The 15869-nt window shown below is 44.2% G+C and overlaps 1 protein-coding gene across 1 annotated transcript in view; it reads left to right on the top strand.

Moving 5' to 3' along the window:
* DPYSL5 (dihydropyrimidinase like 5) overlaps positions 1-15869 on the top strand; it is a 180430-nt gene that overhangs the window by 122790 nt on the left and 41771 nt on the right. The window contains exons 4-5 of the mRNA XM_082251156.1: positions 1747-1926; positions 3437-3505. Of these exons, the coding sequence (XP_082107282.1) occupies positions 1747-1926; positions 3437-3505 (249 nt within the window). The remainder of the gene's footprint in view (positions 1-1746; positions 1927-3436; positions 3506-15869) is intronic.

Below are 15869 nucleotides of genomic sequence, written 5' to 3'. Positions count from 1 at the left end.
TGACCAGCTAGGTCACGTCAGAACCCATGCGTACAAATGATCCCTGGCAGGACCTAAAGCTGAACACGCACTAAAACATTTATTTAAATATATTCCTGAATAGTCAAAAAAGGATATAAATCTGCTTTGTGTTCACCAAATGACTTTACAGACCCAGATATTACCACGGAAAAGTAGCAGTTCCATCATCACCATGCTGTACATAGCTTGTGCAGAGAGCAGAGCTGTAGGTGGCACCCAGCAGGCTCCACCCACTACAGGCTGCCTTAACCACTTTGGACCGGAACATTTTCCCCCTTAATGACCAGGCCATTTTTTGCTATTCAGCACTGCGTTACTTTAACGGACAATTACGCAGTACCTAAATAAAATTGATATCCTTTTTCCCCACAAATATAGCTTTCTTTTGGTGGTATTTGATCACCTCTGCGATTTTTATTTTTTGCGCTAAAACATAAATAGAGGGACAATTCTGGGAAAAAAACAATATTCTTCACATTCTGCTATATAACATTCCCAAAAAAAAAATCAAAATTGTTTAACATTTTAGGCCAATTTGTTGTCTGCTACATATTTTTGATTAAAAAAAATCGCAATAAGCGTATTTTGATTGGTTTGCGCAAAAGTTATCGCGTGTACTAACTACGGGAAAGATTTGTCATTTTTATTGTGTTTTTACTAGTAATGGCGGTGATCTGCGATTTTTAGCCGGACTGCGACATTGCGGCGGACAGATCGGACCCCTAACTGACATTTTTTGACACTTTTGGGGGGACCAGTGACATTATTACAGTAATCACTGCTAAAAATATGCACTGTTGCTGTAATAATGACAGTGGCAGGGAAGGGGTTAACACAGTGGGTGATCAAGGAGTTAAATGTGTACCTAGAAGCGTGTTTCTAACTGTATGGGGGCGGGGGGTTATGATATGACCATAGAGATCTGTGATCCTATATAGAAGAATCACAAGCACTCTGTGATCATTCCAGAGAGAAGAAAGGTGAGCTGTGTTTACAATAGCTGACCATCCTTCTCTCTCAGCGGGGAATGATCGCGGGTGTCAGGCGGCAATCAGAGCCGCCTGCCCCGTCCATCAGAGTGCCCGATGCCGATTGGGGGCAGGAGCGCCCCGTCGGCAGCACGCACTCGCCCCCCTAGCTGCAGGCGCGCAACCGACGTACAGTTAACGTCGGTTCGCGCAGGAGGGACTGTGGCACGCGGTCGGAAAGTAGTTAAAAAAGGTACAGGAGGGGGCGCAGACTGGACCAGTCCCCCTGCACAAGGAGAAAGCTCAGCAATGTGACCGGTCTTTATTACAGAAAGTCTCTGCACAGAGGTAAAGTCTCACACTGGATTAATGTAAAGATCTGGAAGAAATACACAAAGCACACCAAGATTCAAGGAGGAATTCACATGCCACTTGTAATTAGACAATATTTGTCCAGCCCAGAGTTCAACTTTAAAATCTCCAACTTTATACAATGGAGGTTAATTTTCCGGAAGACAGAACTTGAGAGTGCCCAGACAGAAACTTCCATGTTAAAGCTGAACCATTGGACCGGCATGGCAGCCGCCATGTTTTTTTCTGGAAAGGCTTCCCTTATAATGTCAGGCAATGCTGGGCTGCCATGATGATCCATTTTCTGTAGTTTGATATGATTGTTTTGTAGACTTTCGTTTAATATCCATCTTTTATGGCCCTGTCATGTTTGTCACCTTTTCCCTCTGGGCGTCTTTTCCTGCAGGTAAAGGCAGAGATGGAGACCTTAGTACGAGAAAAGGGGGTCAACTCCTTCCAGATGTTCATGACTTACAAGGATTTATACATTCTGCGGGACAACGAGCTCTACCAGGTGTTCCGACACTGTAAGGACCTGGGGGCCGTAACTCGAGTGCATGCAGAAAATGGGGATCTGGTATCTGAGGTGAGGAGCTGTCATTGGGCAATATGAAGTTATTAGCAATCATCCAGATCATGTCAGAGAACCAAATTATAGAGTATTAGAAATTAGATTGTGTTGTGCCTGACTGGCTAAAGGGCCCTGCAGTCATTATTTATAGTGGAGTCCTGGCATGTATACTTGGGGCACAGCCTTCCTACTCAGGACATTTCCTTGCAGGCATTGCTGTACTTCTCTAGTCCTTCACAATGGTCCCTCCCTATGGGCACAGCATGTGTGTAGACCCGGGCACAGGGTTGGCGGGAACACTTCCTAATGGGTACAGAAGTGGTGCAGACTCAGGAGCTCAGCACAGGGATGGTGGGAACCCCTCATAATGGGTACAGAAGATGAGCAGACTCAGGAGCTAAGCACAGGGATGGTGGGAACACCTCCTAATGGGTACAGAAGAGGTGCAGACTCGGGAGCTCAGCACAGGGATGGTGGGAACACCTAATGGGTACAGAAGATGAGCAGACTCAGGAACTCAGCACAGGGATGGTGGGAACCTCTCATAATGGGTACAGAGGAGGTGCAGACTCAGGAGCTCAGCACAGGGATGGTGGGAACACCTCCTAATGGGTACAGAAGATGAGCAGACTCAGGAACTCAGCACAGGGATGGGGAACTCCCCATAATTGGTACAGAGGATGTGCAGACTCAGCACGGGAACGTTGGGGACCCCTCCTAATGGGCACAGCAGGTGTGCGGATCCAGGAATTCAGAGCAGGGATGGTGGGAACCCCTCATAATGTACACAGCAGATGTTCAGACCGCTGAACCCAGCTCAGGGATAGTGGAAACTCCTCATAGTGAACTTAGCAGGTGTGCAGTTCTGGATATTCAGCGCTGGGATGGTGGGAGCCCCCATAATGAAAACAGCAGGTGTGCAGACCCAAGAAGGTTCAGGGGTGATAGGAACCCCTCAAAATGGGCACAGACAGGAACTTAGTGCAGAGATCCTACCAATAGAGTCCATGAGAGCTAGAATAGGTTGTTCAGGGGGTTTAACTCTCCAGCATTCACCAAACATGAAACGTCTTTAAGTCTTATTGCAAGACTGATAAATATTGGTAAACTGCTCCTTAAAACTGACATCTGTAAATTTACAATGATGCATATGAAAGATTTTTGAGGTGGTGACTGAGTTCTTTAAGGCGCTGTATCCGTAACTGTTTGATGTGCGAATGCTTAACGCACCTATGGCTTCAATAGCATGCAGGGCCGTGTGTTTCCAAGCTGCATACATACTGTATCTCCTTGGTCTCTGTAAACGGGCCTTTTTTCCCATAAAAACGTATGAACAGAGCTGAGAGCTCCATCTGCTGCCGAAAATGAGAGTACAAAATATGTGTATTTAAGATTTCATGTTACCTGAGAAAAAAAGAGGCTTAATATTTATCTGTTAGTGCTGACCATCATAAGTAATGAAAAGAAAATCTATACAAAGCTATATACTTTGCTTTTATGAATAAGTTCCTCTCATCTCTTACAGGGTGCAAAGGAGACTCTGGAGCTGGGGATCACTGGCCCCGAGGGCATCGAGATTAGCCGACCAGAGGAGGTAAATAAATATGCCATCTCCTTCAGGTCTCTTCCCCTTTGATGCCAGGAGGACATCTGAAGTCTGTGTATATAGCAGAGCTTAGTGGTAACATCTGACCAATAGATCACCATTGTGAATTCTTGGACTTGCCATACTTAACCAGTTGTTGACATCAGGCATGCTATACAAGGCCAAAAACCTTTATTGGAAGTACTCAGGGCTTGTGTAGCACACCCTGTCCTTTTGCTCTGCTGACACTCATAACATTAAATACCTGTTTCACAGAGGTGTTGTTTTACTCAGATTTAAAGTGGAATTCCACCCTGGTAATATGTAGTTGAAATTCACATATGTAAAAGACTGGAAATGTATTTCATTGTGTGGCTTTTTTGGGTGGCATCCTTGAGTTTTCCACTCCCTTCCACACTATATATATATATATATATATATATATATATATATATATATATATATATATATATATATATATATATAGGATATATATAGCGCCAACAGTTTACGCAGAGCTTATATATATATATATATATATCTGGAGAGTGGCACCACTCTTCATTGCTTACAGCTTTGAACTTCCCTTGTCACATCCCCAAGCCTTGGCTGCTCATTGGATCATGAGCAGCCATCATTCTGCAAGTAAGGTGCTCCTGGACCTCAACCACTGGACCTCCAGAATATTTACTCCCCTTCATGACCAGGCCATTTTTTGCAATATGGCACTGCATTACTTTAACTGACAATTGCGCAGTCATGCAACGCTGTACCCAAATAAAATTGATGTAATTTTTCTTTTGGTGAAATCTGATAACCACTGGGTTTTTTATTTTTTGCGTTTATAAACAAAAATATTACTGACCATTTTGAAAAAAAAAAAAACAATATTATTTACTTTCTGCTATAAAACATATCTAATAAAAAAAAATAAAAAAATCAAATTTCTTCATAAATTTAGGCCAATATCTATTCCACTACATATTTTTGCTAAAAAAAAAAAATCCCAATAATGTTATAACATCTACAAACTATAGTATATTTACTGGAATTTTTATTTGTTTTATTTTTTATACTAGTAATGGCAGCAATCAGCGACTTATAGAGGGACTGCTATATTGCGGCATACAATCAGGCACTGACTGAGACTTTTGACACTTTGAGAACCAGTAACACTAATACAGTGATCAGTGCTAAAGGGGTTAAACGTCAAGGGCGATCAAAAACATAAACACTGTTTATGCCTAAACAGTGTTTATGTGTACTGTGTGTGCTGCTTTTACAAAGGGATGTGATGGATTTTATTCTCGGCTTTGCAGGGAAAGTCCATCCATCACTTTCCCCCTGTCAGAACGGAGCTCTGCCTTGTTTACAATAGGTAGAGCTCTGTCCTGTGTCTCTTCCTGACGATTGGCAGGTGCCAGCGGACATCCATTGGCTGGCACGTGCTGATCGGCTTCTGCTTTGACAAATCACAGCAGAAGCGACGCGCTGGTAACATGCACGTGCTCCCCCATGCAGGAAGTGCAGAATCACATATGTACAGTGGGTACGGAAAGTATTCAGACCCCCTTAAATTTTTCACTCTTTGTTATATTGCAGCCATTTGCTAAAATCATTTAAGTTCATTCTTCTTCCTCATGAATGTACACATAGCACCCCATACTGACAGAAAAACACAGAATTGTTGACATTGTTGCAGATTTATTAAAAAAGAAAAACTGAAATATCACATGGTCCTAAGTATTCAGACCCTTTGCTGTGACACTCATATATTTAACTCAGGTGCTTTCCATTTCTTCTGATCATCCTTGAGATGGTTCTACACCTTCATTTGAGTCCAGCTGTGTTTGATTATACTGATTGGACTTGATTAGGAAAGCCACACACCTGTCTATATAAGACCTTCCAGATCACAATGCATGTCAGAGCAAATGAGAATCATGAGGTCAAAGGAACTGCCTGAAGAGCTCAGAGACAGGATTGTGGCAAGGCACAGATCTGGCCAAGGTTACAAAAAGATTTCTACTGCACTTAAGGTACCTAAGAGCACAGTGGCCTCCATAATCCTCAAATGGAAGACGTTTGCGACGACCAGAACCCTTCCTAGAGCTGGCCGTCCGGCCAAACTGAGCTATCGGTGGAGAAGAGCCTTGGTGAGAGAGGTAAAGAAGAACCCAAAGATCACTGTGGCTGAGCTCCAGAGATGCAGTCAGGAGATGGGAGAAAGTTGTAGAAAGTCAACCATCACTGCAGCCCTCCACCAGTCGGGGCTTTATGGCAGAGTGGCCCGACGGAAGCCTCTCCTCAGTGTAAGACACATGAAAGCCCGCATGGAGTTTGCTAAAAAAACACCTGAAGGACTCCAAGATGGTGAGAAATAAGATTCTCTGGTCTGATGAGACCAAAATAGAACTTTTTGGCCTTAATTCTAAGCGGTATGTGTGGAGAAAACCAGGCACTGCTCATCACCTGTCCAATACAGTCCCAACAGTGAAGCATGGTGGTGGCAGCATCATGCTGTGGGGGTGTTTTTCAGCTGCAGGGACAGGACGACTGGTTGCAATCGAGGGAAAGATGAATGCGGCCAAGTACAGGGATATCCTGGACAAAAACCTTCTCCAGAGTGCTCTGGACCTCAGACTGGGCCGAAGGTTTACCTTCCAACAAGACAATGACCCTAAGCACACAGCTAAAATAACGAAGGAGTGGCTTCACAACAACTCCGTGACTGTTCTTGAATGGCCCAGCCAGAGCCCTGACTTAAACCCAATTGAGCATCTCTGGAGAGACCTAAAAATGGCTGTCCACCAACGTTTACCATCCAACCTGACAGAACTGGAGAGGATCTGCAAGGAGGAATGGCAGAGGATCCCCAAATCCAGGTGTGAAAGACTTGTTGCATCTTTCCCAAAAAGACTCCTGGCTGTATTAGATCAAAAGGGGGCTTCTACTAAATACTGAGCAAAGGGTCTGAATACTTAGGACCATGTGATATTTCAATTTTTCTTTTTTAATAAATCTGCAACAATGTCAACAATTTTGTGTTTTTCTGTCAGTATGGGGTGCTATGTGTACATTCATGAGTAAGAAGAATGAACTTAAATGATTTTAGCAAATGGCTGCAATATAACAAAGAGTGAAAAATTTAAGGGGGTCTGAATACTTTCCGTACCCACTGTATATATTGTATTCTCTCTGTGTCTCTGTGTCCCTGGCAGAACTTAAGAGTCAGGCTAGATTTTGGGCTGTAAGGCTGTCTTCCTGTCTGATCTCTTGTCCCAGTCCGGACTATATAGTCAGGCTAGTTATTGTGCTGTAAGATTGTCCTCCAGTCTAATCTTAATGCTGATAACAAACTTTTATAAAACTGTAATTTAACAAATGCACAGTCAGGATAAGAAAATTAAAAAACTATTGCTTTGTTAATTTACAGTTTTACCATATTTACTGTATTTATTACAGGTATTCATACAGTGTGATTTAAAAGGGATAGTGTAAAAGTGAAGCTGATTTATTAACTGTGCAAGTTTTGCCTCCGTGCTACAAATGTTTGATGTGACCTCTGTTGGTGACACGACAGATGATTGGCGTTTACTATTGGTGTCACTCTCACTACAAGTTTTTGGACATGATTACAGAATGGCTTATGCCACAGATGGAGAAAGATCTGCCCAACCCAGTCTTTCAGCAGGATGGCGCTGCTCCTTATTTCCACTTCGATGTTCGCAGATACTTGAATGATACCCTACCAAAATATTGGGTCGGCCGTGCAGGAATGAACGATTCATCAATGTTGCCCTGGCCTCCGTGATCGCCAGACCTTACACCCTGAGACCTCTTTCTGTGGGGGTACACCAAAGACTTAGTGTACAGTGGGTACGGAAAGTATTCAGACCCCCTATAATTTTTCACTCTTTGTTATATTGCAGCCATTTGCTAAAATCATTTAAGTTCATTCTTCTTCCTCATGAATGTACACATAGCTCCCCATATTGACGGAAAAACACAGAATTGTTGACATTGTTGCAGATTTATTAAAAAAGAAAAACTGAAATATCACATGGTCCTAAGTATTCAGACCCTTTGCTGTGACACTCATATATTTAACTCAGGTGCTTTCCATTTCTTCTGATCATCTTTGAGATGGTTCTACACCTTCATTTGAGTCCAGCTGTGTTTGATTATACTGATTGGACTTGATTAGGAAAGCCACACACCTGTCTATATAAGACCTTCCAGATCACAATGCATGTCAGAGCAAATGAGAATCATGAGGTCAAAGGAACTGCCTGAAGAGCTCAGAGACAGAATTGTGGCAAGGCACAGATCTGGCCAAGGTTACAAAAAGATTTCTGCTGCACTTAAGGTTCCTAAGAGCACAGTGGCCTCCATAATCCTCAAATGGAAGACGTTGGGGACAACCAGAACCCTTCCTAGAGCTGGCCGTCCGGCCAAACTGAGCTATCGGGGGAGAAGAGCCTTGGTGAGAGAGGTAAAGAAGAACCCAAAGATCACTGTGGCTGAGCTCCAGAGATGCAGTCAGGAGATGGGAGAAAGTTGTAGAAAGTCAACCATCACTGCAGCCCTCCACCAGTCGGGGCTTTATGGCAGAGTGGCCCGACGGAAGCCTCTCCTCAGTGTAAGACACATGAAAGCCCGCATGGAGTTTGCTAAAAAACACCTGAAGGACTCCAAGATGGTGAGAAATAAGATTCTCTGGTCTGATGAGACCAAAATAGAACTTTTTGGCCTTAATTCTAAGCGATATGTGTGGAGAAAACCAGGCACTGCTCATCACCTGTCCAATACAGTCCCAACAGTGAAGCATGGTGGTGGCAGAATCATGCTGTGGGGGTGTTTTTCAGCTGCAGGGACAGGACGACTGGTTGCAATCGAGGGAAAGATGAATGCGGCCAAGTACAGGGATATCCTGGACAAAAACCTTCTCCAGAGTGCTCTGGACCTCAGACTGGGCCGAAGGTTTACCTTCCAACAAGACAATGAGCCTAAGCACACAGCTAAAATAACGAAGGAGTGGCTTCACAACAACTCCGTGACTGTTCTTGAATGGCCCAGCCAGAGCCCTGACTTAAACCCAATTGAGCATCTCTGGAGAGACCTAAAAATGGCTGTCCACCAACGTTTACCATCCAACCTGACAGAACTGGAGAGGATCTGCAAGGAGGAATGGCAGAGGATCCCCAAATCCAGGTGTGAAAGACTTGTTGCATCTTTCCCAAAAAGACTCCTGGCTGTATTAGATCAAAAGGGGGCTTCTACTAAATACTGAGCAAAGGGTCTGAATACTTAGGACCATGTGATATTTCAGTTTTTCTTTTTTAATAAATCTGCAACAATGTCAACAATTCTGTGTTTTTATGTCAGTATGGGGTGCTATGTGTACATTCATGAGGAAGAAGAATGAACTTAAATGATTTTAGCAAATGGCTGCAATATAACAAAGAGTGAAAAATTTAAGGGGGTCTGAATACTTTCCGTACCCACTGTATGTCCGCCCCCTATGCCACAGGACCCGAACAACCCAGCCCCCATGCTGGCACGAGTCTGAACAGAATTGGAGTACCGTCTCAACATCTGTCATGTCACCACATCCAACATTTGTAGTGCAGAGGTAAAACTTGGACAGTCAATGTGTCTTTTTATGTTAATACAGTTGTGTTAGGTTCATTCCGTTATTAATAAATCAGCTTTACTTTTGCACCATCCTATTTGAATCACACTGTCACACTGAATCATACTGTAATCAACAACTTACTCAGTGTATTACAAATATTATACTTTCACATCAGTCCTTGCCCTCAAATGAGCTTACAATCTAAAGAGCCTACCTCATATACATACACAAAATAGGGCCAATTTAGACAAGAGCAACTTAACCTACCAGCATCTTTTTAAAGAGAACATACAGCGCCTTGGTTGGGATTCAAATTGATGACCCCAGTGCTGAAAGTCCATTAGCAAAGACGTAGTGTCAGTTATCAGCCCTGAGCTCAGGCAGGGGACATGTTAGCCTGTATGGGGACTGGTATGTCTGCTCTGACAGGGAGAGAAAGAAACAAAATAACAGCACACACACCTACACCCGAAAGGTAAGAGTGAAAATCAAGATTCCTATAAATACTCATTCCTGAATGGTTCTCTTTAGGGTTTACATTTCTTATTAACATAACTGGGTGGTGCAATAGAGCCTAATTTGCTGGCACTCCCACTCTGACTGATTTCAGGTGTATTGCGGATCATGGGAAGATATTAAAAGGCAGTTTTCAGATCTGAATACATAACCAGACTGTTGTTTTTTTTTTTCTTTGGTTGGAATGCTACGTTAAATTCTACTGTGTTTGAAAACTGGTCCATATGGATTGGTAACTTGATAACCCTGCCTGTATGTTAAAGTCTGCCTGTACGTTAAGTCTGATAATTTGGCTGGATGCAGCAGCATTCCATGCTGCAGTGTCCTTTGGGCTTCTCATTGTCCTGCTTTTCACTAAGGGGTTTTCCAGTGGGGGTTCTGCCCCCTTTTCTGCCCCGCTTCCTGTTCACCCACCTATACTCAGCTCCCGGGTATAACCTCTGCTGTGGCCACTCACAGCATCTGAGATTGAGATGCAACCTCTGTTAATTGTTTCATGTGGTCTTGAGTTGTATCCAATATACTTCCATGATTTTCCATAGATGCACATACAAACCAACTGCGGCTGTCTCCTGATGAAGTGGGCGTTGTCCCACGAAATGCATAGAGATTAGTGTCTGCAAATGAATGATGATTCATTAACTCTGTTGGCATCTTGAATGTACATTGATGAAACGGTGACTTTACTTTTACACAATGATTGTGAACATGTACTTGTATATTTTTTTTTATGTAAATGTAAATACATTTTGTATTTTTGTACATTTGCTGTACTATTTTACTGAGCACCACTCTTAAAAGTCCCTTGGGCAATTTGTCTTTTTTGGTTATATTGAAATATTGGGGACTGAGTGCTGCCCTGGTCTGAGCACGGGGGGGGGGGGGATTTTATTATTTGTCTATGCCTGTACGTTAAACACTTTTAGCGTTTGAGCAGCTGTCAGTTTTTATCAGCAGTGAGGAGTGGCCGGATGTTTGTTCCAGTTCATCGCCCTGTTTAATTTTTCTGCTGGTGTGTTGCTGCTGCAGTATCACCCTCTAGTGACGGAAAAGCAGAATACCTGAATTATCACAGCCATAGCAGTGAGAGTACTTAATTTTCCTCGACCTCCCCATGTCAGCCTACCAACGGTCAGCTTTGACCTCTCCAAGACCACCTTTTTCTTAGCCAAAAAAGGGCGCCTGTCTGCCTGAGCCAGTGTTCTTTTTTGTCCTTGCTCCAGACGCCTGAAGCAAAGAAGAGGATGCCTTTGGGTCAAGTTTTCATCACCCTGCTTCGGTTCAGCCTCTCCCGAGTCAGAAGACCTGACCTGGGTCGTAAATCTCCCGAGGAGGTGGGCTCTCTTGGTTCTGGGACATGCATTGAAGCAGTATAAACTACTGTGTTTCTATGAGCAGAAGTGACAGCTGGCAGCATAAACTATGGTCTTCTATGATAATAGCTATGGTGGCTCCCTGTTTCACTGACCTGCCTGGCACCTGTAGTTCCACGGCAGCCGCCGCACGTGTGCAGTCCCCACTGGCTCGCATGTCATCTGGCTCCAGCCTGTGATTCGGCTGCTCTGCCTGGGTAAGCCTGTATTTCCCTGTATCGTTGCTGAACTTAGCTTTCTTTATCTGATGGGAGTCTTGATGCCTTTATATGCCATTGCACGTCTCCTTTGGTGAATCTGCCTGCCCTTACCACTGATGACTCGAATGGAAAGGTTTTGTTCAATATATTTTTTTTTAAAGAGAGCGCCCTTCTATCTCTTTTCAGATGAAAGAGCCCTGGGCGGAATAAACACCCGCAAAGTGGTTCCAAGTCAGTACCCCAAGCTCAGAAGAGTAAAAAGGGACAAGGCATTACAGATCCCAAAATTTCTTGCAACAGGATGATCGCCCGTCAGAACGGTATTCCAGATCTCCCTCACCTTTACCTCACTTTAGTCGCTCAGATCCGAGCCAAGAAAGGTTACGGCATCAAAAAGCCTCCAAAAAGTGCAAATCTGGGTGCAAGCACAGAAGAAGGCCCTCTTCATCTTTTAGGGCCTCTTCGCCAGTCCAGGCAGAAGAGAAAGCCTGTTGGGCTTGCTCAGCCCAAGTCCTGCCAGGAAAGCCGGTATGCGCCTCTTGCTTCAAAGAAGCTGCTTGGGACAATGCGGCAGGTGCATGGCAGGTGAAGTCTTACATTAAGGCAGCAGTCAAGGAAGGGATTAGGAGCGTGTCAAGGAAATCTGCTCGCCCCACACTGTCATCTGCATCAGGTGATTCAGAACCGGAAGCATTAGTACGTTTCAACTCGGATATGGAAAGACAGTCATATTCTTTTGAATCTGAGGTTGAGCCAGAATCTCATGCATTCGATTTTTCTTTGGTTCCTCCTTGGTGGAAGCAGTGAAGGAAGCGATTGAAGTGGAGCGAGGAGGCCTCGCCTTCGAGGAAGAAACGCAAATATTATCCAGATCGAAAATAATCCATTCCTTCCTTCCCTTTCATTTTTGAAATTCAGGAAGTTTGAAAGTGGAGGAATTCTGAGGCATGTATGGACTTTGTTTTGTAAAGTCTTTGTATGGTACCAGTTAACTATTTAAAAAAATTAACAATAACTAATTCAATAGAGAATGACAGTTATCTGTGCCTTTGTTTTAGATATTGGTATGTTTTTATATGTCTTTTGAATAAAATTTGTTAATTTTTTTTATAGTTTGTTTTGTCAAGTCTTTGTACGGTACCATTAAAGTCCATACATGCCTCAGAATTCCTCCACTTTTGAATATAATAGGATGTAGGTACTTTATATATAATTTATGTTACATTGACACCTCCCCTCTCCCAACAATTCAGGAGGTTGTTGAAGATGAATGGGCGAGACCGTCCGAAATAGAGTCTCAAAGCTTTATCCTTTCAGCTCTAAGCATATGGGACATTACTCCTAAGGTGGATGCTTCATTGCAGAGACTGACCCACCATATTACGCTTCCTCTGGAGGATTTGGTTTCTTTTAAAGACCCCATGGATCACAGAATTGTCATAGATTTAAAGAGATTGTATACTGTGGCGGGAGTGGAATGTAGGCTGGCTATAGCGCTCACTTCTGTTGCGGCAGCCCTCAGAGTGTGGGTAGTGGAAAAAGAGGCTGAGTTTTTGGGAGAAGGGCTTGGAAGTGGAAATTCTTCTCCTTTGCAGTACGTAAAAATGGCAGATTTCCATGGCGGAAGCAGCTGTGGACCAAGTCCGGATGACGGCGAAGATGATGGCTCATTCTGTGACGGCCCTTAGAGCTTTGTGGTTGAAGCATTGGTCAGCAGACAATGCATCTAAACACAGCCTTTGCTCTGACCTGTTTGACGGGAAACTTCTCTTCGGCAAAGCTTTGGAATCAGCAATTCAGCGGATCTCTGGCGGCAAGTCAGGCCTGATCCTGCAGGAGAGAAGGAGGCAACCTCAGCCCTTTCACTTTTCTAAAAGTTTCAGAGAGGCTAGTGCCTTTAGACCTGGTAGACCATTCGTCAGGCAATGGAAGGGAGTTGGTTCGACCTTCCCTAAATCTCCCAAGCCCAACCAGAATGCAAAGGGCTCAGACAAGGCTTTCTGAAGGTGTCTCCGTTTATGGTAGAGCAAGGCTAGCTCATTTCAGGGGGTCTGGGCAGACAAGGTGCAAGATGCCTAGGTCTTGGCCATCATTTGAAATGGATATCGTCTGGAGTTCGGGAACAAGACCCCCTCAGCCTTTTTTTGTGGAAAACCGGCTTCCGACTTGTCCAGAAGAGAGGCTATGTTTGCTAGTGTACGTAAAGGAATTATTAGCAGCAAGAGCCATTCTTCTGGTTCCAAGACAAGAATTGGGACAAGGGGTTTATTCCTATTTTGTTTTTAGTGGCTAAAGCTTCAGGAGGTTTCAGGCCAGTCTTAGACCTAAAATTGTTGAATTCCTTTATGAAGATTCCACCATTCAAAATGTAGTCATTGGAAATTATTATTTCAGCAGTGAAAGAAGGGGACTGGATGGCTTCCATCGATCTGGCAGATGCCTATCTGCATGTTACCATAGATGCGGCTCACCATCGCTTCCTCAGGTTTGCAGTGGAGGGCTTGCATTTCCAGTTTCAATGTCTCCCATTCGGCCTCTGCACTGCTCCCATGACATTTTCGAAGGTGCGTTCAGCTGTTGTCCTGATACTGAGGATCAAGGGCATACAAATATTCCATTACCTGGACGACATCCTACTTCTGGACCCTTTGAAAGGTCTCCTTCAAGGACATGTGGCACTGACCTGCGAAATGCTCATCCGTTTCAGGTGGTTGGTCAATTATCGAGTCAGATGCATCCGACCCTAGTTTTGGAATATCTCGGGGTGCAATTTGATACGGTGCTGGGTCGTGTCTTCCTTCCCCAGAGGAAAAGTCAGGAAATTCAAACCCGGATGAAGGAAGTAATGTCCAAATCCTTTCTGATGTTGAAGGAATGCATGCAGTATCTCTGCCTTCTGTTCCCCACGATCCCGGGGGTCCTGTGGGCCAGGTGACGAAGAAGGAGGTTTCAATGCAATTTCCTTCTCCAATGGCATCGCCACTCTTTGATCCAGAAGATCTACATGCCGGTCCCCATAATCCGTTCATGGCTTGGTGGAGGGTCTCGCAATCTGTCCCAGTGAGTACCGCTCCTGTCCCCAGAACCAGTAGTGGTGGCGATGGAGGCTTCTTCTAGGTTGGGGGGGCTCACTGTTTAGGGAAGCATGTTCCAGGCTGATGGAGGGCTCAGACTGCACAGAGTTCAAATTTATTGGAGTTGGAGACCGTTGGGCGTGCTCTGCTACCATTTCAAACTGTGTTACAAGGACGGGCTGTCAAGGTCCTTTCAGGCCAACAGAACCACCATGGTTTACGTGACTCGGCAAGGTGGCACCAGGAGTCTGTCACTCCTTCGAGTGGCCTGCCAAATCTTCGTGTGGGCAGAGAGAAATATCGGCTCTCTTACAACGACCTATCTGCCAGGGGCTGAGAATGTTCTAGCGGATCGTTCAAGTCGAAGTTTTGTAGATCACAAGTGGGGCCTCAATCCCAGACACATATGCAAGATCTTCGAAGCCTGGGGGACGACAGCAATGGATATCATGGCCTCGGAGAAGAATTTCCAACTTCATTCCTTCTTCTCCCAAGCCTGGCATCCACAAGCTTTGGGCCAGGATGCTCTGTCCAAGCTATGACGTTTCCCCCTGGTGTATGTTTTTCCTCAGCTCCCGTTGATTCTTAAGGTCTTGTTGAAGATTCGTCGAGAGAAAGTCGCGGCAATAAGGCAGTGGTTTCCACTGGTATGGAGACTGAATATATGTTAACCAATTCCACTACCTCCTTGTCGAGATCTCCTGCTGCAAAATGGGACGTGTCACCCGAATCCCGAAAGTCTGAAGGTGGCGTGGAGATTGAGAGATCTTTGAAGGGTTTAGACATCTTAGAACGAGTATTGGATACCTTGTTACAAGCTCGTAAGAAGACAACTAATTCAACCTATTACCGACTTTGGAAGGCCTTTTTACGTTTCTCTGCAGAAATAAATTGGGATTCTGGGTCTCCTTCAGTGTCAAATATTTTAGAGTTCCTGCAGTATGGCCTAGATAATGGCTTAGCCTACAATTCTTTAAAGGTCCAGGTCTCCGCCCTGTCAGCTATGTCAAAAAAGAAATGGGCTTTGGACCCTTAAGTGGTCTGGTTTTTGAAAGCAGCCATAAAGATTAGACCTCCAGTGAAATCCTTCATTCCCAAATGGGATTGACTTTGGTCTCGAAGTCCGTATTAGCTCCTCCATTTGATATAGCTTCCTCATGCTCCTTATTTCATTTAACGTTAAGGACGTTTTTTTTTGACAGCCATTGTTTCTGCCAGAAGGGTCTCCGAGTTGTGTGCCTTCTCAGCTAGAGAACCATATTGTTTATTTCTTCAAGACAGAATTGTGCTCAGACCAGTACCAAGTTTGCTTCCAGAGGTTTGCTACTTCATTTCATATGAATTGTGAGTCAGTCCTCCCAACTTTTCCGGTTGATGGGTCAGAAAATTAATGGAGGAAGCTGGACTTGGTTTCCTCCTTATCGACCTACCTGGAGCGGACTTAGGTGTTCTGAAGACAAGACCAGCTTTTTGTCTTCCCAATGGTCTCAAAAATGGGCATGGCTGTACAGTACTACCAAGGATCGTGTCCTCTTGGATTGTCAAAACCATACAAATTGCATACAAATCACT

The sequence above is a fragment of the Pelophylax lessonae genome, assembly GCF_965119305.1.
Source record: "Pelophylax lessonae genome assembly, chromosome: 3".
Lineage (NCBI taxonomy): Eukaryota > Metazoa > Chordata > Amphibia > Anura > Ranidae > Pelophylax > Pelophylax lessonae.
This window is presented reverse-complemented; position numbering and strand designations above follow the sequence as displayed.